This window comes from Ixodes scapularis, unplaced genomic scaffold, assembly GCF_016920785.2.
Source record: "Ixodes scapularis isolate PalLabHiFi unplaced genomic scaffold, ASM1692078v2 PGA_scaffold9__187_contigs__length_104089568, whole genome shotgun sequence".
In the NCBI taxonomy this organism is placed as follows: domain Eukaryota; kingdom Metazoa; phylum Arthropoda; class Arachnida; order Ixodida; family Ixodidae; genus Ixodes; species Ixodes scapularis.
This window is the reverse complement of record NW_024609884.1, coordinates 35,988,768-36,012,673: the sequence shown is the minus strand read 5'-3', so window position 1 is coordinate 36,012,673 and position 23,906 is coordinate 35,988,768. Positions and strand designations below refer to the sequence as shown.

The 23,906-nt window shown below is 44.0% G+C and overlaps 1 protein-coding gene across 2 annotated transcripts in view; it reads left to right on the top strand.

Annotated features, from left to right (window-relative positions):
* The window catches only part of LOC8033005, a 71,300-nt gene that overhangs the window by 28,469 nt on the left and 18,925 nt on the right, over window positions 1-23,906 (top strand). For both annotated transcript variants that reach the window (XM_029994934.4, XM_029994933.4), the window contains exons 5-14: window positions 1,369-1,466; window positions 3,001-3,298; window positions 7,542-7,674; window positions 9,637-9,757; window positions 11,910-12,014; window positions 12,861-13,130; window positions 15,471-15,825; window positions 20,288-20,429; window positions 22,599-22,843; window positions 22,983-23,050. In XM_029994934.4, coding sequence (XP_029850794.2) covers window positions 1,369-1,466; window positions 3,001-3,298; window positions 7,542-7,674; window positions 9,637-9,757; window positions 11,910-12,014; window positions 12,861-13,130; window positions 15,471-15,825; window positions 20,288-20,429; window positions 22,599-22,843; window positions 22,983-23,050 — 1,835 coding nt within the window. The remainder of the gene's footprint in view (window positions 1-1,368; window positions 1,467-3,000; window positions 3,299-7,541; window positions 7,675-9,636; window positions 9,758-11,909; window positions 12,015-12,860; window positions 13,131-15,470; window positions 15,826-20,287; window positions 20,430-22,598; window positions 22,844-22,982; window positions 23,051-23,906) is intronic.

Genomic DNA, 23,906 nt, shown 5'->3' with positions numbered 1-23,906 from the left:
GAACAATACTAATATTGTGAAAAATAATGAACACTCTAGTACTATAGTCGTCATTTGGCGCAATCACATTTGTTGTTCACAACTGCTTCGGGGATTTTTTTTTTTTTTCTTCTCAAACACCATGTTTTGGACATTGAATCTAGGTCGGGCTATAATCGCGGTTCCGCTCACGCGACCGATCCATTGAAGGCTAGGAGTGAAACGTCTAAACAAAGTTAAAGTCTGAGTTTAGACATGACTTTCGGCACACTGCTCTTCGTGGCTGGTATTACAGAGGTTTAGGGAGGAGATGTTGAGAGAGCTCCTTTAATATAGCCTGGTTTGTCACATGGTTGGCGTGCAATTTTCTCTCGCAAAAGAGGTGGTGAAAATGTCGAAAATAATCCCTGGAGAAGGGGAACCAGAGGGACAAAGGACAAACACAAATCTCCAAACATAGCTAGGTGACTGGTGAGCGACCGAAAAAATCCGCCTGGTCCGGGTATGGAACCCGGGACCTCTCCATTTCCAGTGGAGAAATCCCGGGTTCGATGCCCGGACGAGGCGAATTTTTTCGGTTGTTCACCAATCGCCTAGCTGTGTTTGGTGATTTGTGTTTGTCCTTTGTCCCTCTTGTTCCCCTTCTCCAGGGATTATTTTTGTTATTCTCGTCCAGGTCGCTTGCACCTTTGCATTTAATTGCATTATAATCAAAAGGTGAAAATGTCTTATTTTTTTCTATTGCGGAGACATATTATATAGGGTTGAAAAGTTTTAAAGATATGAAAATGTTGATTTCTTCTAGGAGATAGGCATGTAAATTTACAAATTTACATGCCTATCTCAAAATAAATAGCTGTTCAAAATAAAATAAATAAAAAATAAAAAAATCTTATATAGAATTACTCCTCCATGTGCACTTGTGGATGAGTGTTTGAGCACATTGCACTCTCATCCGACGATAAAAGAAATGGGTAAAAAAAAATTGTTTTTGGTGGTTCATAAGTTAACTTTTGTTTACTTATGCACAAAAGCCATGCGAGTAGCCCCCGGTATGTTAAGCTGTTAAAACAAGAGTGGAATGGATTGCCACATCTATTGTTGCAATGTAGCAGTCAGTTTTATAGCTTAGCATGCATGAGGCATGCCACACAGCATTTTACCCTTTTAGCTAGCGCTAAACTGGGCCACCTTACATTGCTGCTGACTGTACCTTTGAATAGCAGATAATATTTCTATAATAAATTCCATATAAAAAAACAATCAAATTTATATGTTTAAATAATTTGTGATATAAAGGTTGGCCTACTACCTTCAAAGAGAGGGAAAGGCAATTGGGGATGAAAGAAAGGGACTTTGTGGAATTTCACTTGTCTTGACTTGTTGCAGGGTGATCCATTTGGAGAAATCAACTTAGACGCACAGGTGGATGGGAGTGGTGTAGAGTTCATGACCCAGGAGGAGGCTGACAAGTTGCTTAGTTCCAGGTGGGTTCTTCAGAGTTCTGTACTGGAATGCACAAAATGGCTTGCATAGACTCCTTTCTATTGATTTGGGAACTGCTCTGGGTGGGCTCATCATTCATATCTTTTGGGGTTGAGCTTGAAATTATTTTTACTCTTCCAGTGTTGGAAGCAGACTTAATTGGCTGCAGTAGGAGAAGTATAACAGTTTTGTTCATTTAAAAATAAGCTTTTTTGTAGGTGAATTTTACTTGGGAGTCTCTTTATAGACACCGGAATGACTTTAAAATGAAGGGCATCTTGTGAAAATCAATGACACTACATAATTTCGATTTACTTTGACGATGCTCCACCTCGCATGATCTGTGCTTCCTTCATAGAGGTTACATGCCAACTGTATGTTTAAATTAGAACTGAATCCAGAGGAGTGGATTTTTCCTGCTTGTGTTTCCAATATTCAACACAACACAAATTAGAAAAAGAATGAAAAAATTACTACCCTACTACTTTGAGCAAGGACACAAATGCAGCTGAAGTACATGGAACAAAATGGAGTGTCTATGGCAAGCAAGCATTCCAACAGTGCATTCTCTCTTCCCCCTTTTTTTTTTCTTTTTCAATACCCTCATTCTCTTCAAAATGTTTTTAGTAACCCTTCGATCTCCGACGCTGTCAAGATAAGTGGACGCACTGCGCTGTTTCATATTTGATGTGGGAAGTCTTGTTTCGCCTTACTTTAAAAACTGGATTCTGTGGTTGCTACTGCTCATCAAAACAGGTGACAGAGGCACACAGGACTGCACTTTAAAAAGCTAGATAGTTTTTTTTTTTTGGTTAATTGCATTATTTTGTGTGGAATCCAAGTATTTTGTCATGCCAGTTCGTCCCAGAGACATAAAATACCAGTCTTTTTTCCCTCTTGTCTTGCATAACAAGGCTCTAGGTTGCCGAGAATAGGCATCACTAAAGCCACCCTCAGAAATTTGCCGTCCCCAAATCCTGCCGCCCTAAGCAGCTGCCTAGTCTGCCTATTAGCATTTCCACCCCTGCAATTACATACAGCTTTTCCGAGGGTTAAAAAACAAAGGAAATTTTGCTGTTCGTGAAAATCCCAGTGAAGTTCCCAACCAAAGTATAGAAACGAGTATGAAAATGGAGTAGATTCCAGCTGGACTTCATCACGTGCGGAACGCGACACAGTCAGTCTGAACATTTGACCACTGGTGTTTCCCACTTTTCGTTTCCCACACAGACTCAGCTGAAATTACCACATCCAAACTACCAGTCCACTTTTTTTGGCACCAACTTGGGTTGCAACCAACAAGGTCTAGATTTTGATACCTGTATGAGTAAAGTGCAACTAAGTGCAACCATCACGTCTTGGCTAATCGCTGAGTGCTGTGCTTTTAGCATGAACAGAAAGCCGAGCAATGGATTAAACCATTATGTGCAGGGCAGCTTTGAGGCATGTGGAGGTTGCTAGAGTGGGGCCATTTCCCAGCTGCGTGGGTGGAAGGTCCGAGAGATTGACGCGTCTTCCTTCAATCTCTCATTCCAGCCGACAGCAAGAGATCTTGAGTGACGAAGAGGCCCAAGAGGTGCGGCGTCTTCTGGTGCTGCGCACGCCGTCGCCCACTGTGGATGTGGCGTCGGAGGAAGAGGGCACCGGTCGGCTAGCCAGTGTGGTGGTGGTGGAGGAAGAGGGTGTGTCTTACCACGTCTTGCCGGACGGCCACTTCTTTACGGAGCAGCCGGGCCTGACGAGTGACGAGGAAGAGTGCGTGGAGAACTGCCAGTTTCCCGCTCCTCCACTGCGCCACAGCTCACGGGTCAAATTCAGCACCGACCCCATCAAGGTAGGTGACCAGCCCAAAAGGGCTCGTAAGATTCGGCTCACTTCCGTGCATTTACATCCCTTGAATGCTCAACCGTGGCATTTCCACACCTGAGGAAAACATTCTGGGGCAAGGGTGCAAAAGTAAAAGTTCACATATAAGGGGAAAAAAAAAATATTGCTTAATCTGCAGAATTTTTTATTTATGGGTAGGGTTCCATGTTTTCAAATAAATCTGATAAAATCTGAAAAACACTCGCTGGTAAAATTTTTGTCAATTCAAATTTATCTGGAAAACTCAAAATTTCAATGCCACAATGGCAAGAAAAAAAGAAAACAAAACAATATATTACAAATAAGTTTGCTTAGGGTCTGTGGTCCTGAGGAGAGGCCTCTCCAGTTTCCTTTCAATCTGGGGCTGTCGACAAAATGGGGTTTACTGTTTCTCTTGCCAAGTTTTGTTCAGGACAAAGGGTCATCGTTATTTCGGGTCACGACAAAAGCCACTGTTCTAGTTTTCAATTTGGATGTCTTAGAGGGATGTGGAGTTGTGTTTGTTATAAAAGTGAAAGCTGTGATCATAGGAGGGAGGCAGATAGCAAAAGGTTCTATCTGCAGGACAAAGCGGTGGAATGGGAAGAAAAAGAGCTTTGCAGAGGCTATGTCAAGGATTTCAGTGAAAGTTTTTGTTGTGGGACAGTTAGTATTACGAATGGCAAGGGCACCATGCCCAATCTAGATGAAAAAATATCATTTGACACAGCTGAATTCTTATAAATTTGGGGCAGGTTTGTGTCTAGATAATATTTGTTTTTATATTGAAGTTTGAAACATTGGGAACACAGCGAATTGAAACTCGGGATTTTGGAGAATCTGCCATCTATCGTAAATAAACTCCGATAAACTCTAAATTTACGACAAAAAATAAACTCGGAAAAACATTTTTTGACTTTCGCGAGAAATAAACTTAAAAAACACGGAATTCTATTTATGGGTAAAGAATGCTTCATAGGATAAATCATACCTGCCAAGTTTTACGATTTTATCGCAAGGTGCCCGCTTTTCATTGCTTTCTGACTGTTATCGTAGTGACAGCAATATTTGTAAAATAACTCGTATCTTGTGCAAAAAAAAAAAAAAAAAAAGTAAATTGTTTTTGTTTGAGCTGTATCTCACCAGTTTGCAACTTTGTATTGGCAACACTGATTCATTGACTTGTATGCTAGGGGGTGCAAGCTACCGTTCGTTATAGGGGGTATTCGCAACTCCAGCGAACTAAAGGGTGCGCGCTGGTCAGGTAAAATGGCAGACGAAAGGAGGTCATTTTCGTCGTTCAGCACGCGGACCACCACAAATTTCTTGCACTGCAGCGTAAAATCAGTGTTACATATGAAAGCAAAGCGATTTTTCGACGCTACAAACCTTTTTCTATTCAGTGCGTAGGAATGACACGGCAGAAGCATAAAAATAATTACTGGAAATGATGATTGTTTCTATGCTGCCTAGGGAACCAAGCAGCCATAGCGGACGACAGTCGAAAAGAACTCCTCTCCTGAGTTTTCAGCATTGCCGCTACGCGGCAACAATTTCGCTGGAGTCGCCAATAGCCAGAGGCATATATAGAGAGAGTTAAAGCAAGTAGGCAGGCGAGCTCGTTGCACTTTTGCTCCAGGGTTACTAGGTATATAGAGAGAGTTGGGCCATTCATTGGGAAGTACAGTAGGCAAATGAGAAGGCATCATTGGCTGTAAGCGGGCTGGGCGTGTTCCAGGGCGTCTTCACAAGTTCGAATGTGGCCAACCAGAAGCCGGAAATAACACCTTGGTGGTGGTCGCCAGAAACAAAATAAGTGCGTCGGAGTAACTCTTGGTGATTGAAAATATGGTGCCTGTGATGTTTTAATCACGGTCATCCAAAATCATGGTGGAAGAGTGCGACTAGCGGAATGATCGACTTAAATTGTATGCCAGGTGTCGAAGGCTGGGAATCTGCCCATTCAAATGTTTGGCTATTTCCAAATTCGGATCTTTGTTTTTTACATTTCCTTTATCGTTCACCATTGCGGAAAAAAACAAAAAATAACAAAAAAAAAAACATTTAAAACAACCATGGGTGACGTAGCCCACGTTCTGGTGAGGGCTGGCGGCCGGACGGCCGGAATGTGTTGGCGCCCTCTAGGGGCAGTCAGAGAAAACATGGGAAAGGAGGGGACGTGATGTGGTCGCCGTTCCGACGGGGCGAGGAGAGGAGTCTCCACACCCAAAGAGCGTTCCTACACCGTGGTGTTGGCCGAACCTTCTACTTCTAAAGAATAAGACATTTGGTGCAATGAATGTTAAGGTATTTTTCTCGACTAAACCAAGTTTTGAAGAATAAAAGTTTTCGTATTTCTTCATACAACTGTAGTGGTTTTTTTTTTGCGCCCCCTGTAGTATTTTCAGCATTGTAGGGTTGGCAGGTCTGGTATATGCATTGATACTCTGGGCTGCATAAGTTATATAGTTTGGTATTGGTCGGTGTGAGGGTGTGCAATAGTGACTGGGGCTCTAAGCAGTAGGACATCTTCACTGGCTAATTTTCATGTTAACATGACTGAGTGAGCTGGATTGAACTAAGGGGACTTCAGTGTGGCCCTCGATATGCTTGTGTCAGCGTGTTATGACCCAGTCAGTAGTATCATTAAAATTCAAGTTTAGGAAAACTCTAATTTTGAATGGTATTTGGGTGAGGGGGATTTCTAACTTCCAAATTGAGCATTTCAGCACTCGGCTTCTATTTAAAAGAGTACTTCAGCTGAGCTGCTTTTTTTTTAAGTGTGCCGACCAACTTCCAAGGAAAAAAGGCTTTCTTAAAGTTTTGTTGAATAATTCAGTGTTTAGTTTTATGAAAATACTTGGCATTCATTAAAGAAAAAAAAAAAAGAAGCTTTAGAAGCTACTTCTCAAGAAAAACATGACTGCAACCTTCTGTTTTTAATCATAAAACGTTCAAAAGGAATTGTATCATTTTCTCAGAAGTTGTGTGACTCGAGACTTTCCCATAGAAAAGGCATTGGAGACCAGCAGCTGATATTTACACACTAATGTTTGCAAACAAATCAATGCGCCCCTAGGTAGCTGCGCCAGCAATGCTGCACGTGCACAGTGGGGTGTGGGCAAGAAGTGCAGCCTCCCCATCAACAAACCATTGCTGTGCCATGTTGTCGGCATCAGTGCTAGTCTCCATGCTTTTTTTTCACGTTGGGATTATATTGAACTTGCATCTTATCAATGTCTGACTACTTGGGGGCTTCAATGAAATGGACAGGTTCATTACACTGCAAAACTTTGCGTGAATTGTGTGACGGACGGCAATCTATCAGCACTAACGTCTAATTTAGATGTTGCAATTTTCACTTGCAACGTTGCTCATGCTAGAAAGAAGCATAGTTGAAAGCTGCTATGCTCAACGTAACTAAAAATTGCAAGCAGAATCGCACCATGTAAGTCGGGTATAACAAGTCGGTGATTGCTACCATTTAGAGTGGTCAAAATCCCTGTGCGTCTGGAGCTTACACCAAGCTGACCTACTCTGACACTCTTCGCGTTTCGGGTCTTTAGAGGCTTGTAAAGATATGTCAACGTGTCTTCATGTAAATTCACCCGTAGCACAGTGCTTCTTGCCCGAGCGGTCATGGTCCGACGTTGCTAGTTGCGATTTTTTACGGCGCCTATCCATGTTCTCGGACGGGTCGGGCAGCCATGAAACACATGAAAACTGATCTCAGCAGTTTTCCTAGCTATTTTGGTGCAGCCTTAGTCCAAACAACTCGACGGAATTTTGACGACCAGGCAGGTTTCTACTGGTTTCTACCAAAACATTGTAACAATGCCCAACTCTGCTGGCATTTTTTTTTTTTTTCGTCATTTTAGGTTGGAAGTATGCCCCAAAGCATGCTGTCTTGAATGTGATGCAATGGAGTCACAAGTTGGCTAGTTTGTATTGGACTGCAATGAACAAAAAAGGCTTCCATAAATCAGGATGGGTGAAAAGTAGTACTGTCGATACTGGTTATAACGAAATAGCGGCTGCAGCGAAGTGATCACTATTTCCCGTTCCCTCTTGCACATCGCTATAACCGAAGTTGGTTATAATGAAATAGCGGATATAGCGAAGTGATTTCTGATTCCCGTTGACTTCATTAGAAATGGTCTTGACAGTGATGACAATCACTGTCGTGTGAGCGGGGCTCTGCCCAAATACATTATTGTTGGTATTGTGCGCAGGTATTCAGCACACACTCCGTAGATGACTATGATCGACGCAACGACGATGTAGATCCAGTCTCTGCTTCAGCAGAGTACGAACTAGAGAAGAGAATTGAGAAGATGGACGTGTTTCCTGTGGAGCTTGTTAAAGGTAAATTCAACCTTTGTTTCGGGCTTTATACATAGTCTGACCTTGGCAGAAAGTGTGAACTGTCGTGGCTTGTACTCTTAAATATTTTAGTATACTGTAAACAACATATTTTTCGGGGGCTCAATATTTCGCGATTTAGGTGAAAGCTAAAGTTTTGGAATAATTTGCGGGTTCTAATTTTCGTGACGCGGTGGGATCTCAATATAGATTCCACTGTGTTTACATTTTACAGGAATAGACTACTTCCATAAAGCCCTGCATGCAACACGGCACGCGTTGCACTCTGGGAACTAGTTGGCCAGGGAGGAGAGTGGCATGGTTTCGGTTTCGATCGACACGTCGATAAGAGATTACTACACACAACGTGGACTTTTAACGGCCGTTATCTCATGTTTTCTGGTCCCGAGAGCGTCATTTGTGGTCTCTAAACTAACCTAAATGGCCAGACCTCGAAGCTTTAGCACAAGACCGAGACGTATAGCTTGTCTTAATACATGCTTGTTTTATTTTTGTACTTGAGCCTTTCTGTTAGCGTTCCAATCGAGGTATGTGGACGAGCCTGTGCTGGGAATGTCGACGCTGCGGAGCTCGGGGATCTTGCTTATGTACGAATCAACAAGCTGTAGCAACCAAAAAGTATGCACACATCGAGCTCGCGCCTTTAAATTAGTGTTGTTGATCAGGAAGTTTGTTTGTTTCGTGCGTCCATAGACGAAATATTAATTTTTGCAATTACTGTATTCTTAATACGCCTGTGTACGCGAGGTAAAACTCGGAGGCGCCATTGAAAAGCTCAATTATAACACACCTCTTATCTCTTATCTGTACTGACCCGCAGCACTGCACGAAGCGAAAGGCCCCCACTTGCATTTCACTAATATTCAACATCGCGTATGCGCGTAAAGTTATCCTGCAATCATATAGGCACATTCGCACATACAAACCATTTTAAGAAAGCAAAAGTCGAGCACTTGTGTGAAAAATGTCGCACCATTCGCCAGAAGTACGCCGGACGGGCATGAACCCCTATGCGGTGCGCCAAAGGAACGAAATTATTCAAAGTGCATTTGACGTTTGCTAATGGCCATAATATTTGTTATGTGATTCCTTTCTTCCTGCCTTAGTATGCCGAGATAATTTCAGACGCAACGTTCAGGCACAGCTCTTGGGCGTCAATAAAAGCTCGTCCAAAAAGGCTTAGCGAGGAGTAGGGGACGCTTGTTAGGGCATCCGTCGTAGCTAGCCGATCTCAGCGTTTGCGAAAACTTAATCTTTTATCAGCATAAAATTTGAGTGGGAGATATATGATGACACGAAGAAGACATTATAGTAACTATAGTGAGGTAGAATTTATAGCGTTTCCTTAAAAGTTCATGCGTCAATGCTGGGCTCAACTTTGATACTCCTGTGAGGATGCGGCTTGCTTTTCGCCCAATGAAGTAACAAGAAGCGGACGTTTGGCAAACAAAATACGTGTAATGCTCCAGGTGACCGAATTTCACTTGTAGTTCACTGCTACTAGACGGGATTACTGACACGAGCTCAAAGATGCACTTGTGGGGTGAGGTGACTAAGCCACGTCTTTCTATGTTTGCATTCTCACGCACAATATCCGGTGTTTCGGGAACCAAGGAAAGTGCCCCGGTCTTCGTTTTTGTATCGCTCGAGAATGAGTGTATTGTACATTCGTAAAAAGTCAGATAATCGAAAACGCAAGCAGCGCGTTCGGTCGCGGCGTGATAGCACGAGATGAATCTGCACAGTCGAAACCGAAACTGAGTGGCCAACTAGTTCCCAGAGTGCACTGCGTGGTATTTTGCCGCAATGGGGCGCGTCGGTTTCGCAAGAAGTCCATTGTTCGTGGGACCTATTTTTTGTGAATTGGAGGTGATTCACGAAATTTGCGAAAATGAGGTCCTTGCGAAAATAAGTCGTTTACAGTACTTCATTCTCATCTTTCAGGTCCTGAAGGACTGGGTCTCAGCATTATTGGCATGGGGGTTGGTGCTGATGCCGGACTAGAAAAATTGGGTATCTTTGTGAAGACTATAACGGAAAACGGAGCAGCTTATAAGGACAACAGGTAGGTCAGTGATGTGATTGCTCTGCCATTGGCACCAAACTACACCGAAGTGCCTGCGCTGCTACATCCTGTTACATTTTGACAAAATGTGAGGAATCTGCACCAACATTGCATAAAAATGTAATTTTGCTTTATTAGCACTGAAAATGTGATAGCTCGGGCCCTGCTTCACATCTCGATGGCCACTGTTGGCTTGTGCAAAGTTTCAGAACTTTCAATTATCGCCTCAAATAATGAATTATTTGATTTCATCTCAAACACTGATGGTATTTGGACATTTCGTAATATTTCTCAAGTTCATGGTCTGTTCTGGTGGGTTAGTTAGCTTCATTGAGTGCGCTTCTCACCACGCACTGGTGTACTACAGTGCAGAAACAACCGCCAAGTAGGTACCCTAATTTTGCATATCTTGCATCTCCACAGCGCACCCATGTGCTAAGGAAAAAACACTCCTCCAGAACAAGACGTTTCACACGATTTCCGAATAAAACTTGGGCTAGTATATATGATAGACTACAATATTCTGACGATAGGCTTTTGGAAAGTCGTGAATTAGCAAGTATACTTCGGTATTGCAAGAAGATTTATATGGATTTCTCTGTAGGATTATGTTTGTCATCTCTTTTGTTGTCACCTTTATTTCGCTTTCATCTGTTCGCTTAACCTTAACGAGTCTGGCAGGATTGCTTTTAAGGAAGTATATTTATGGTTCACATGCTCATTTTTGTTATCTTAGAGTTCTACACATATAACGTCATAGATGTTCATAACCAAATGACAAAAGCTTTGCTTTGTATCTGAATTGAGAACTCCAGTTTTTTTTAAACCTTTTAAAACTGGAATAAACCATCAATTTGGATGCTCGAAATTATTCTATTCTCACATTATTTCAGTTGAACACTTACTATTTGGTTTGCCTGTGATTCCATATTTATAATATCCATCACAGCAGCTCATTCTTTTGTTAATCAATCAGCACCTTGTTGCCGTTTTTTTTTTTTTTTTCTAGAGTCAACAAAACAGTTAGTAACGTGTTTGAGAGAATTGAACCTTTTGTACAGTTGACGCTAACAAAAAGCTGTACAGGGGTGGGAGGGCAAAATAGACATTGTCTTTTAGTTGGACAGGCCAGCGCGTGAATATTATTGTAATATTCACATCAGTATGAATGAAAACGAACTGTGTGCTCTGCTCCAAAAGTTCCGTTTGCTGCGCCAAAGTGGACTCTTGACTGCTCCAAAATTTGCTCCAAGATGTGCTCAAAAATGATTCAGACCAATCATCACTGGGTAGGTCTGAATTATGAAAATGAAAGAGACATTGAGATGGCTATCTTCCAGCTTTCTTGCAAATTGCCTAGTGCAGAAGTCTGGGTTGCGACATAAATTGCAACAGGCCCTCTTCGTCATCCTTTTTGTGTTCACAAGGTGGATTGACCAAAGTTGTTCACAAGGTGGAAGGTGGATTGACCAAAGAAGATAACAGTTTTTATGACAAGATAAAAGCCAGCAATTCTGTTCTGGCTTGGTGCCTTGCCAGGACAAGGGGACACAAGAAAGCAGTGCAGATGATGGCATATTAGTTAGCATGGTAGCTAATGCCAGAAGAGTCTTGGTATTAATGGTTGGGAGGCTAATGTGATATTGAGAGGTGGTGACTTCACTTTTTTTTTTTTTTTTAATACGAAATATAGAAAAGTTTTGAGCTGTCATTGGTTGTGTTATGCACGCAGTGTGTGGCATCAAGAGTAAGTCCTAATTTTTGTTCAACCACTGCAAAAAATTTGAAATAAAAAAAAAAAAAAACTTATTTGACCATTTTATAGTTGTTTACTAATTCATTTTGGTAGCAAGAGTAGCGTTGATGTCTGCCACTGCAACATGCCAGGCTTTGGTTTCGAGGAGATGCATGTTCAAACTGTGACCTCACAAATAAGAAAAAATGATCAAGTTGTACAAAAGTTGTAAAAAATTATTTGCAACAGAACGCAAAAAAAAAAAAAGAAAGCTTTGACACGTCACAATGGGCATGTTAAAACAGAAATTATTGGCAGCCCTACTTGTTTTGAAATTGAATGAAGGTTCCCTTTATGAAAAGTGTAGTACACCTGCAAGCGTGCGCACCAAAAATGTGTACATTTTTTTTCTTGCAGAATTCGAGTAAATGATCAGATCATTGAAGTGGATGGCAAGTCCCTTGTCGGTGTGACACAGGCATACGCAGCGTCAGTTCTGCGGAATACCTCCGGGCTCGTAAGGTGGGTGAGGCAAAAGATCCTATGTATTTATAATTGGTGCGTGATGAAGAAAAGCGAGCACAAGTATGATGATAATCCAAAGGTGCAAGTGATTTGGGCAAGCATGACGATAATAATCCCTGGAGAAGGGGAACAAGGAGGACAAAGGACAAACACTAGCACTATCATCATAACCTTAAAATGCAAGCCATTCACCCTTGTTGTTGTTAGACTGGTGGCATCTGATAAAACCCATTTGCTCTACTGACGTCTAACTCCTGGTTAGCTCAGTTGGTACGGCGCTCCACTGGAAATGGAGAGGTCCCTGGTTCGATACCAGGACCAGGCGGATTTTTTCGGTTGTGCACCAGTCACCTACCTGTGTTTGGAGATTGGTGTTGGTCCTTCGTCCCCCTTGTTCCTTTTCCAGGGATTATTATCAAGCACAGGTGTATCTGCTAATTTTGTTTGGAAATTGTGCAGCATTCAGCTGACAAAAACACACTGTTGGCAAAAGAAGGCAGTACTTCGTAATGTTTTGCTATAGGTGAATACCACAGGGGGATCTTACTCTGCACTGTCTTTGTAGATAAATCTTGGGATAGGTTTGCCACAGAATCAAAACTGTGCTTCTCTCTGGCATGCATATTGTGACCTTCTACTTGTTTTTGCTCGCTTGTCAACAAGTTCAAACGGTGTGCTCGGCACCCGTTCCGGTGGATGTATTAGTGCTACAGTTGTTTTCTTTTGGTACATATTATGTCGCTGTAAATTGGGCAGGATGATTGATTGTGCTGCGATTCTTGGCTGTGACGGGAGTGATTGAGGCCGATTTGTTCACTGCTTGGTTACTTTTTGGCGGTGCAGGTTCTTAATTGGCCGCGAACGGGACTCGACCAACAGCGAGATAGCGCAGCTGATCTACCAGTCGATTCAGGCAGACAGGGAACGGGAGGCACGGCTCAAGGGGGCTCCTCAGGACGCCCAGGGGGGGCTGGACTCCCTCGCTTCGACTCCTGATGACGATGGGGAAGAGCTCACTCCGGGCGTGGCTTTTGAGCTGTCCAATGACAGCAGCGACTCACTCTCGCCTGACACAGACCCCGATGGTATCCGGCTCCGTTTCAAGGAGACGCAGTAAGTCCTCAGAACCTGTCGCTGCCAGTCTCCAGAGTTATTCAGGTGACTGGGATTGTACTCGTTGAAAAATATTGGCATCTACTGGTAATTGTGAGGGGCACCTTGAACTGCATATTAAAAGCTTAGCTTACCCTTGCAGTGCAGTCTCCTGTGACACTGGAGTCGGGCGATAAGCTTCGGGTGAACATTGATTACATCCAAAGGCTGCGTTTCAGTCAGCTGTGGTAAGACTTTGTTATTTCGCAAGCGTAAAGGACTTTATAAATAATAAATTCTTGTCCAGCTCGCTTGCACCATTGCATTAATTGTATGGACATCATATACTTAAAATGCGGGCCGTTCACCCTTGTTGGTGTTAGACTGGTGGCGGCTGTTAAAACCTGTTTGCTCTACTGACGTCCAACTCCTGGTTAGCTCCGTTGGTAGAGCACTCCATTGGAAATGAAGAGGTCCCTAGTTCGATACCAAGACCAGGTGGATTTTTTCAATCGCGCACCAGTCACCTAGCTGTGTTTGGAGATTTGTGTTTGTCCTTTGTCCCGCTTGTTCCCTTTCTCCAGGGATTATTGGAGTAAAAAGGACTATTGTTAAACTTGATACATGTTACCCCTAGTATTACGCCACTATGGATCTTGTCTCACTATGCTCCCTCAGACACGAGGGAAGAGGCTAGTTGCCAACTCGGTGATTAGCTAGTTGCTAGTGCTGACAAGGTGTAACCGGATTGCCAGCAAGCCTTTTTTCATGATGTCTGGGACTGGTGTCGACATTTGTGGCATTTGCAAGAGTGCCGCCACGCTTGTAGAAAGTACAGTGGTGCCCAGTGGAGGAGAGGGGGTGTGAGCTTTTCACCTTAGTATACAGGCAATCTAGGGACAAGAGTGAGAGTAAAAATTTCTCCAGAAAAACATTTTCTAGCTTTGTAATTTTATGACATAAGATGAAGCAACAGAATTAGACCTGTTTCTGTGTCTAAGAATTGTCAGGTTAGGGCTGGTAAACTTCTTAGGGCTCACTTTAACTCTTTCCTGACCACGGGAAAAGCAGCAATTTTCAAAGGATCCGTGCAACCGCTTTTATTTTACCTAATTTGCGTATAATATGACACATCAAAATTTGGCCAATTAGTTCTTCTTTCAAAAGAAACGGGTTGGTATAATGTGGGGAAAAGTATTTAAAATGTAATTCTTGAAAATACAATGTATGTGCAAAAGGCGTATAAACGATGGAACTTCTACAGCTATGTCAAGTTAAAAAGTCAAAGCCGAATTATAGTGCTGCTCTTGAGGAGGAGTAGGGAAGGGCACTGAGGGGGGAAGGAGGAGGGAAGGGTATTGAGGGGAGGGTAGCCCCCTCCTTCTCCTCCTCCTCCTCCCCTCATTCTTCAATATAATCCGGGGGGGGGGGGGTGGTCACATGACCCTGGGAGGGAAGGATCACGTGACCGTGAGGAGAGTCACGTGACCCTTGGGGGGGGGGGGTCAGGTAACCCCGCCGGCGACGACGCTCAAGCCGGAAACGGGCCCTTAAGAGCTGCACTCTAAAAGAATTCTGAATATACAAAATGTGTCCCACATCCGGGGCTTTTACACCTGAAAGTTAGAGTGCTCTAACTAACTGTATATTTTTGATATGCCGGAGAGTTACTCTGTAACATGTGTGCTTTTCACTGAAGGAATGCTTATATTGGTGAAACCAGATAGTACACCTCACACCCCCTGCAGAATGCTTTCTTTGTGTTCTACCTTAGTTTTGTCATAGCCTTTATTGTAGTTCCTTCATATTTAGCATTTTTGTCCGCTTTGTTGGAAACATAAAATGTGCACGGCAGCTCAGGGCAGTATTGGAAATTATAGTGATGCTTTTAGACAACCATCTGTTAAGTGATGCCTACAACTTAATTAAAAGTGTCCCCAGAGCTATGTATCCGAATTATGTATATATTGCCATCTTTGTTACGAAGACTGATGCAAGCAGTTAGCCGTGTTAGACAAGCGCAACCACCGTTTCCAGGACTATTTTTGACAGCACACCAGCTTGTGATCAAGCTAAAACCTACATTGAAACTGAAACTACTGTTCTTCGGCTATGCACGAGAATGTGGAATGTAATTCTCCGCACTAAATTTAATTATTTGACAGTGCCTGGATACCATTGATCACTGGTGATCAATAGCCTATGGGCGCGGTCAAGAAAGTTAAAAAAAAATCTGCCGTGCTTGAGCTCATATTTATAAAACCTGTTGGGCTCAGGCGGGCCGGGCCCGGCCCAAAAATTGCGGCCTGTGCGGCATTTTGCCCGAGACTCCAGCCCGAGGCGTCTTGTTCCGGCCTCCAGGTACCGTCTGGCGGTGGCGGAGGCCGAGGTGCGCTCGCTGCGGGAGAAGCTGGCGCTGGCTGAAGGGGAGCGGGTAGACCTCGGGCGGCTGCTGGAAGGGGCCCAGGGGCGGCTGCAGGACGCGGAAGCAACGGCCGCAGCCCTGCGGGAGGAAGCGGCCCAGCAGCACGAGGCGGCCCTGGAGCTGCAGGACCGGCTGTGTGCGCTGGAGGCTAAGTACGGCCGAGCCAAGCGGCTGCTGCGTGAACTTCAGCAGCGGGGCCAAGAGGCGGCTCAGCGAGAGGAGTTCCACCTGCACCAGCTGCAGGAGAAGGACCACGAGTACAACGCCCTGGTCAAGGCGCTCAAGGATCGGGTCAGTGCGGCCCCGGGGAGAGTGACGTTTGCTGTGACTGTAGAGTGGCGAGCTTACACCTTTGTCAGTGTGTTCACCTTGCGCTCATCAATTCTTAAAGCTGAAATTTTTTTTTCAGAGCGCAGCTCTTGGGCAATTGTTTTTGGCTTGGGCGGCGTCGCCATTGTCGTAACCGTGAGGTCACGTGACCCCCGTGAGGTCACGTGACTCCCGGTGACGTCACCTGACACCCGTGAGGTCGTGTGACCCCCGTGAGGTCACGTAACTCCAGTGAGGTTACGTGACCCCCGTGAGGTCACGTAACTCCAGTGAGGTTACGTGACCCCCCGTAAGGTCATGAGGGTTACATGACGTCACGGCGTAAGTGGCCTCACAATTACGCTGACGGGAACGACGCTCGGAGGGAGGAGTAGCAGGCAGGATGAGGAGGTGAGGAGGGAGGAGGGGTATGCGCTCCCCTCAGTAGCCTTCCCTCCTCTTCAAGAGCTGCGCTCTAATTCGGTGTTACAGGGAGTTGTAAACGGCTTTCATTTTTTTTTTTTTCTTTAAGGAGGTTTCTATTTAGGTGATTGTAGAGTGAAACATGCAATTTCGCTTATGTAGGGCGCGTGTGCTGTCAAGAAACGTCTCGGATCGTCGAGGCATTTACAATTGCGCTATTTTCAGTATAGAGGGACCTTAGGTATATGGGGTGTTTTAATTCAAACTTGTTTAAAAGAAAACGGGAGTGACAGTTACGGGAATGCGACCTTCACTATATGCTTAAAGGGCTTTGTGGACGTTGCATGAGGGTGATAGCTGCAACAATAATTTGGCTGATTAACTTAGTTATGTTAATTAACTTTCTAATTAATGGTTTAATGGGTCATGTTGAAATTGCAACTTCAAATGATGTCATTATTACGGGCTGATCTAATTTAAGCAATTTGCATACCGTATTTACTCGAGTAATAGCCGCACTATTGATGAACAAAGCCCTTGCATCTGCTTTCCCACCGAACACAAATACAGCCAATCACTGCGTTGCGCATAAATAATTTAGCGAATAATCAGGTCGAGAACATGATTCTCTATACAAATGCAATCTTCACAGATGGTATCTTTGCACAAAGACATTATCTCTGTCCTGTAAACAGCTGGAATCATGATGTCGATCGCGGCGATTGGCAATTTGCGTGCTCTGCGAAAAAGCGAACCCTCAGGTTTTCTTCATAAACAGCGTGGCTATTACTCGAGTAAATACGGTAAAAGCAGTTGGATTTCGGATACGCATCCATTAGTTTTTGCGAAACTGGGCACAGAGTGTTTGCCGAAACTCCCGTCCAGAATAATGCACGGAAGAGTGACATACTGTCATTCTTCCATGTATCTTTCATGATAGCTGTCTTTTAAACTACAATTGTAACATGACCCATAAAAAAACGTAAATAAAAAAAAATAAATTAAAATATTTTTTTCCTACTCATTTCGACGGCTGTTCGCTCATCTAATGTCCACCGAGCTTAATAAATACACAGCAAAGACAGCGGCAATGTGACTCTCACCTTCTTTTCAAATGCTTTTGAATAAAATCAAACAACTTGTATATAAAATATTATTCTTCCAACGAAAATTTGTTTTTCACTTCTTCATTCAAGGCTTGCAAAATCTTGGAAGGTTTGGTTGGCTTGTTGGAGAGCTGCTTGATGAAAGCATTTACAGAACATATCTGAATTGCATAACCCTCGAATGAGACAACCGATTCTCTTGACCTTTGTTTCATTGGAACTTGAATGAAAAAAAAAAAAAAAAAAAAAAAACTTTTCTTCCAAGCAAATGTGGAATTATCCAAATAATGCTTGGAGTTGGGCTAGTTGGTTTGACATTGATGGTATGCTGCGCTGTGTAGTTACGCGGAAAAAAACACTGGAGAAATGAAGTTAAAGCAGAAGGACAGACAAAACATGCATGAATTGGCGCAGACTAACAACTGTTTAATTTCTTTCTCTTTTTTCTCCCCCCGACCCGTATTTCCGAAATTACGGCTGAGAAAACAAATGGTTGATGTCTTGAATTTGTTGGCTTCTGAACTTGATGAGAGACTAAGGGAGCACAACCATGCATGCGGACAACTACAAGCACCTGGCAACCTTGCAGCGCATTGTTCAAAATGCAACTGCAAAGCTCTCCTTGACACTACTTCCATCTTGGCCAGATCAAAGGACAGAACAAAGCGTGAAATAATAGAGGCTTTTCACATGGCCTCGGGTAGACACTGAGCATGCGTCAGTGAGCCATCACTAGCTTTGCGACAAGAAGAAATAGATCTACTCAATAAGATGCCAAACATGTCGGAGCAAACATCAGGCCCCAGGTAATTGCTACGAAAACACACCATTCAGTTGGTATATCAAAGAGGCAGCTACAGCAAACACCATCAAGTTCAGAAGCGTTGTTTGTCTGCGCCAATTCATGCATGTTTTGTCTGTCCTTCTGCTTTAACTTCATTTCTTCAGTGTTTTTTTCCGCGTAACTACGCAGCGCAGCATACCATCAAAGTGGAATTATCCAATCTATATTTTCTATCTAATTTTTCATCAGGTATGCAATGTCTGTTGACGAATACATATTTAGGAACTTGAATAATGTTTGCCGAAGTAACATTTGTGGCAGTACCTTGGTCACACATGAAAAAATCGGCATGCATAGTATTGATGATAACGTTTAGAAATGTTTATGCATAGCATGTGTCTTTGGGTCGGTAAATCTCGGTGCATTCGCTTATGTACCGAGATTCATAGCTTGACTTTCGACAAGAACACCATTGTTTGTCGCTGTGCTCACACAATCTTTTGCCAGCCATTGGGGGTGAGATGCCACCTGTGAAGAAGCTCTACTGTGGCTGTGACACTATATGTTCTCTTGGTTATAATGCTTTTGTGTCTCGTGTTTGTGCCTTACATTTTCTCCAATTTACCGCTGCCAAAGACGTATTCGATGTTAAAACAGGTCAAAGTCTTCTCGGCAATAAAAGAAAGTTGAAAGGAATCATACTAAAAATTTTTTGGAGTTAGACAATTTGAAATTCAGCTACTGTCGAGACTGGTTATAACTAGGTCAACTAGAATCTGAAATCACTCCGCTATATCCGCTTCTTTGTTATATCTAAACTTCATAAAAGTAACACGCAAAAAAAAAAAAAAAAAGATAACACGGGTTGTTACGGGCACATGTTTATCGTGCCTGCAGAAAGCGGTCGAGGCTTCCCTACACGTGCTCTCTGCTAGATCGGAGCTGCCTCTCGTGACAGAAGCTCCGATCGAAAGAAAATCCTGCAAGCTGCGTACGGACCGCGTCCAGAGCTTTATCGACGGCCGCCACAAAGGACGCCGGTGGTGGACGGCATTCTTTATGTTGTTGCTCACTTTGTCGAGGATGCGACATGCTTTTGTTTCAAGGAGATGGTCTTCGTCTTCCTCGTCGAGGTGCAGGGACCCATCATCGTTGAGTGGCAATGAGTCGCCGAATTGGTGCTTGTGCGAAGCTAGACATTTGTGCAGAGAGCAGCCACACCGACTAGCAACGCTGACACGGAACACGAAGCAAACAAAGCGCGCACGGCACCAAGTTCACGCTGAAGTTTGTGTTTCGTCGGTATAGAGAGCCTAGATTTAAGAAAGAGAACAACTGCTCGATCGGGGACCCTTTGGTTTGTGGGATGCGTTTGCAAAACAAGCTGCAGCATGCAAGGAGTCAAAAGCGTTTACCGTCTGCAAACGTGTCCGCCCCTCCGGCTGGTTTCCTCGCCACGCTGGCTACGAGACAACCAAATTCAGGCGCACTTGAGCCCACCTGCCGAGGAAGTGTCCACCATTAAATTGGGGTTGCTTCCTCTCTCAAACCTAGGTTCTTTCCGTCGTCTCTGTCGGTACGTCATAGGTGCATTGTCGCCAGCTCTTCGAACGCTCCTATTGGCATACCACGACGGCTTCTTCACGTGCAGTGGGGAAAAGCCGCTTCCCAGATAAGGAACCGGGAGCAGACGACGGTGCGTAGGCTGCGATCTGTTCTGGGTGGCTGCTCGGCCGCGACAGCACAACTACAACGATCCAAGACAGTAATATTCTGAATTTTATTATTTTCTAAATTATCACAAAATTTCTCTTCACTATATCCGCGGGAGCCGCTCAATTTCCTTCGTTAAAAACGGACACAAATGCATTGAAAAAGTGCAAGCGGGAATGAAAAATTGTGATCGCCTCGCTGTAGCCACTCTTTTGTTATACCCGACTTCGCTATAACCGGTCTCGACAGTAGTACCCACTAATTGTGATTAGGGGTGTATGTGATGGTGTGAATGCATCGTCGTGTCTCGATGCTGTGGCATTCCGAAAGAGGCGGCACTTGGTGCTGTTTGAAGTTTCTTGCACTAGGATTATCCCTCTGACTGGAATCTGTTTGGTGCTTCTACTGCTCTTCTCAGGTCATCCTTCTGGAAAACTGCCTGTCAGAAACTCAGAAGGCAGCAGGCTTGCCCATGCAGTTGCCTTATGATAACACAATGAAGTTGCTCACACCACAGATGAAGAAGAGGAGGCCACCACCCCCTGCAGTTCCCCTTTCAGGTGACTACATTCCATGTGCTAGAAGTTGCTAAAGCTGTACTGTTACATTGTGCACTGATGGTGCATCCTAATTCGGTTCCTTTGCAGAGTGCTGGTATTGGCTTATGCAAGCTTGACTGGGGAAGTGCTGCCTTAGTTGTATTTTTGCATATACTAGTAGTACTTGGAGGGGGTCCAAAGAGAGAGAGGTTCTCTCTTGCCTGTATATTTTTTATATTTGAGTACAAGCGCATTGGAACATATAGCAAAGTTTAGAAGAAGAGGTTTATTTAGAAAGACAGAAAGGTCGCTCCATGCAGTTTGCATTAACCGGTTTCTCTGTGCTGGGGAGGGGGAATCGGGGATGCCAAAGAAGTGCAAGAAGAGGAAATTAATAAAAACACATCAAAATAACGTGAAGCTCCATATCTGCTCCTTAAAGACGGCAAATAAGTTAAGTGTCACGTAAGAAACGTAATAGGTATTTGGTCGCATCAGCCAGCTTTTCTGGGCTCTCCCATGCTCCTAAGATCTTCTGGAGAGAGAACGGTCGGGAGTCCAGCTGGGAAAGTTCTTCAGTAAGCACCTCTCTTTCCACGTCATAAATTGAGCAAGTGCATAACAGGTGGTCCAGTGACTCCACTTCTTCACATATCAAGCAGTTTGCAGAAGGTCTTTTCCCAATACAGTGGAGATATTTATATGTAAATGCAGCGCCCAGCCTGATTCGGTGAAGTACTGATTCAACTTTCTTGTAAGGTTTCTGGGCGGTCTGAACTTCAGTTCAGGATCTAGATTATAAAGTCGTGGATAGTGGTGAGAAGGGCTTGCCCAGAGGGCCGCACCTATCTTTTTTCCAACCCAGAAAACCGTTGCACCAGCGTCAGTTCTTGAATATGGAACAGAAATGCTAGATACGTTGTCGTGCCCGCTCTTTGCTGCTTGGTCAGCGGCCTCATTACCAGGGACGCCACAATGGCTCGGGATCCATTGGAAGTGAATGTGGTGGCCAGCCTGTTGGGCCTGTTGGCAGAGGCTGACTACGGTGAATGTCAGCTGTTCATTTGCTCCACGTCGTAGATAGTGCTGCATGCTCTGGAGTGCAGCTTTTGAGTCAGTGAAAACGGACCATGCTCGTGGTTCGGTGCGTATTATATATTTTGAGCTTTCCCTAATGGCCACCAGCTCCGAGACAGTTGATGAGGTGCGGTGGTCTAGTCTGAATTTAAGCACGACTTGTTCCATGGGTATAACTACTCCGGCAGCTGAGCTTTGATGAGTTGTTCACCCGTCAGTGTAAATGTGAGTTCTGAACCGATGGTTGATATTGATTAATGAGAGGGTCAGTTGCTTAATACAGTTTGTGCAGTTGATACTTTTTTCTGTATGCCATCTATATTGAGTGATATTGTAGGGCATGTTAGTGTCCAAGGTGGAACATCCGCCAACTTTGGTGTTTCAAACTGCTTTGGTATATTCGGATATAACATACTGATTTGTGAAGTTTGGTTGGTTTCCTCTATGCACCGTTGACTCAACTTTATATCTGCGTACAGCATACTCCTTTTACAACAGACCAAAATCTTGGTCAAAATCAAGGTCTGTTCTAACGAGCTTAGACTGTACTGTTGAATTGTCTAGCAGTGTAAAAAATAAAGGGATTTTTTTTTTTTTTTCTTGAGATAAAATGTTAATGGCGGTGAAATACCAGACAGATTCATTAGATCAGCATTGAATCTGGTTTAGAAATGACCTTATTTGACCTACAACGTTACTGCTTCTTGGTAAAACAAAGTGTTTATTTTAAAATGCCTGTGTGAGCGCAGCATACAAAAACAAAAACCCGCTTCCTGTGGTTTGGTAAACATGCACATCAGCATGCATATCTTTTACGAGTACCATTGTTATATGAATGGCAAGGATAACCTTTGGAGCCTATATATTTTTGAACCTTCGGGCATTTTTTTCTGTTGACAACTTAATCTAAGTAGAGAAGGGAACAGGAATCCTGCAGAGCTGACCTCGAGAGAGACTGCACAAGAATTTTTGCTCTGGGTAGAAAACATGATTTTAAGGTGCCTGAAACTTCTTAAAAGAAGAAAAAAAAAAAAGAAGCAATTACATTAGAACGTTTTGACACTGTTTTTTTTTAGTTTGCACTAAGCCTTTCGAATGCATACTTAATTTCAGAATTGGACAGTGACGACTGCCTGCGGTGTGAATTAAGCCCCGACGAAGTGTCCAGCGACCACCGGCGGTCGACGGTGGAGCGGCGGGGAGCAGGAGATGCATTTGACCGAGCTGTGCCACACACCGAATTTCTGGACTCCACTGCTGCCAAAGCCAAGGCTGAGCTGGCCGCCAAAGGCAGTCTTGCTAACAGGCAGCCGCCATCCGTGTCAGCTCTCAAGAAACAGACTAGCACTGACATGGCTGTGAGTGTCTGTTCTCTTGCTTGCTTTTATTTTCTCTCTCTCTCTCTCCTGGAAACTTGTTCTTTTTTTTTTTTTTTTTGTCTTTTTTTTTATTCTACTGGAAATGTTGATAAGTTGATAATTTTTTTTTCTTTTGCAGTCTCCTGACGAGCAGCAAGATCTCAACACATCGATTAACAGCACTGGGTCGGAAACATCGGTTCATAGGTACAAGGCTTTCTGTATTGTTATTAATGCGAAAGCATTAACTGTCCCATGGAGCGAACTGGTGTTATCAGCTTTTGAAGCCGTGTTGAATGGTACCTAAACTCCCCTGTCCCAATGAAGCGAAGCCTGTCCTCTGTAGCAGCAATTTGAGGGATAGCCTCCCATTGGCTGGCGCGCATCATAGTTTTAAGGAACGAGGCTCGCATTGGCTGCCGCACGGTGTAGTTCCAAGGTATGCCACCCCACATTGAAGCCCTCTCCGTGCTCGCCGCGGGTTCCCTCGTGCTTATCACGCCGTGGCACGCGAATCTGCAGCATCCATACTATGCAGGGTATCCCTTCCCATGACATGCAAATTCATTATTTGTTCCCGCTTTTTTCTTTTTTGCCTGTGATTTTTGCGCGCGATATTGGTTCCCGTGACACCCGAATTTGAGGGGGCCGGGTTCTTGTGTCTATATCGTATTGTGAAGCGCGAATGCGCTGCGTCCGCGTTCTGCTGCCGTACCCGTGACTGGGCAGTTCATAGCGAATTCCCACATACTTATTGCACACGCGAGTTCGCCGTGTCTGCGATATGTATCAGTAACGAAAAGACAGTGAGTTCGCAGGCGAGCTGGTGATAGTTAATCATGATGTTTGAAACCCGAGACTGGGGTGAGGGAAAAGTCATGAAACTTTGAAGTTGAAGCGTTTCCGTTTCACATAGCTTGTAGTACCCCCCAACACGCACGCACGCACGCACGCACGCACGCACGCACGTGCGCGCGCGCGCACACACACACAATTTACTTTTTTATTTTGGGTGTGCATTCTTTCAGGACCTTATGGTATATAAATGTACATAAGAGCTTGC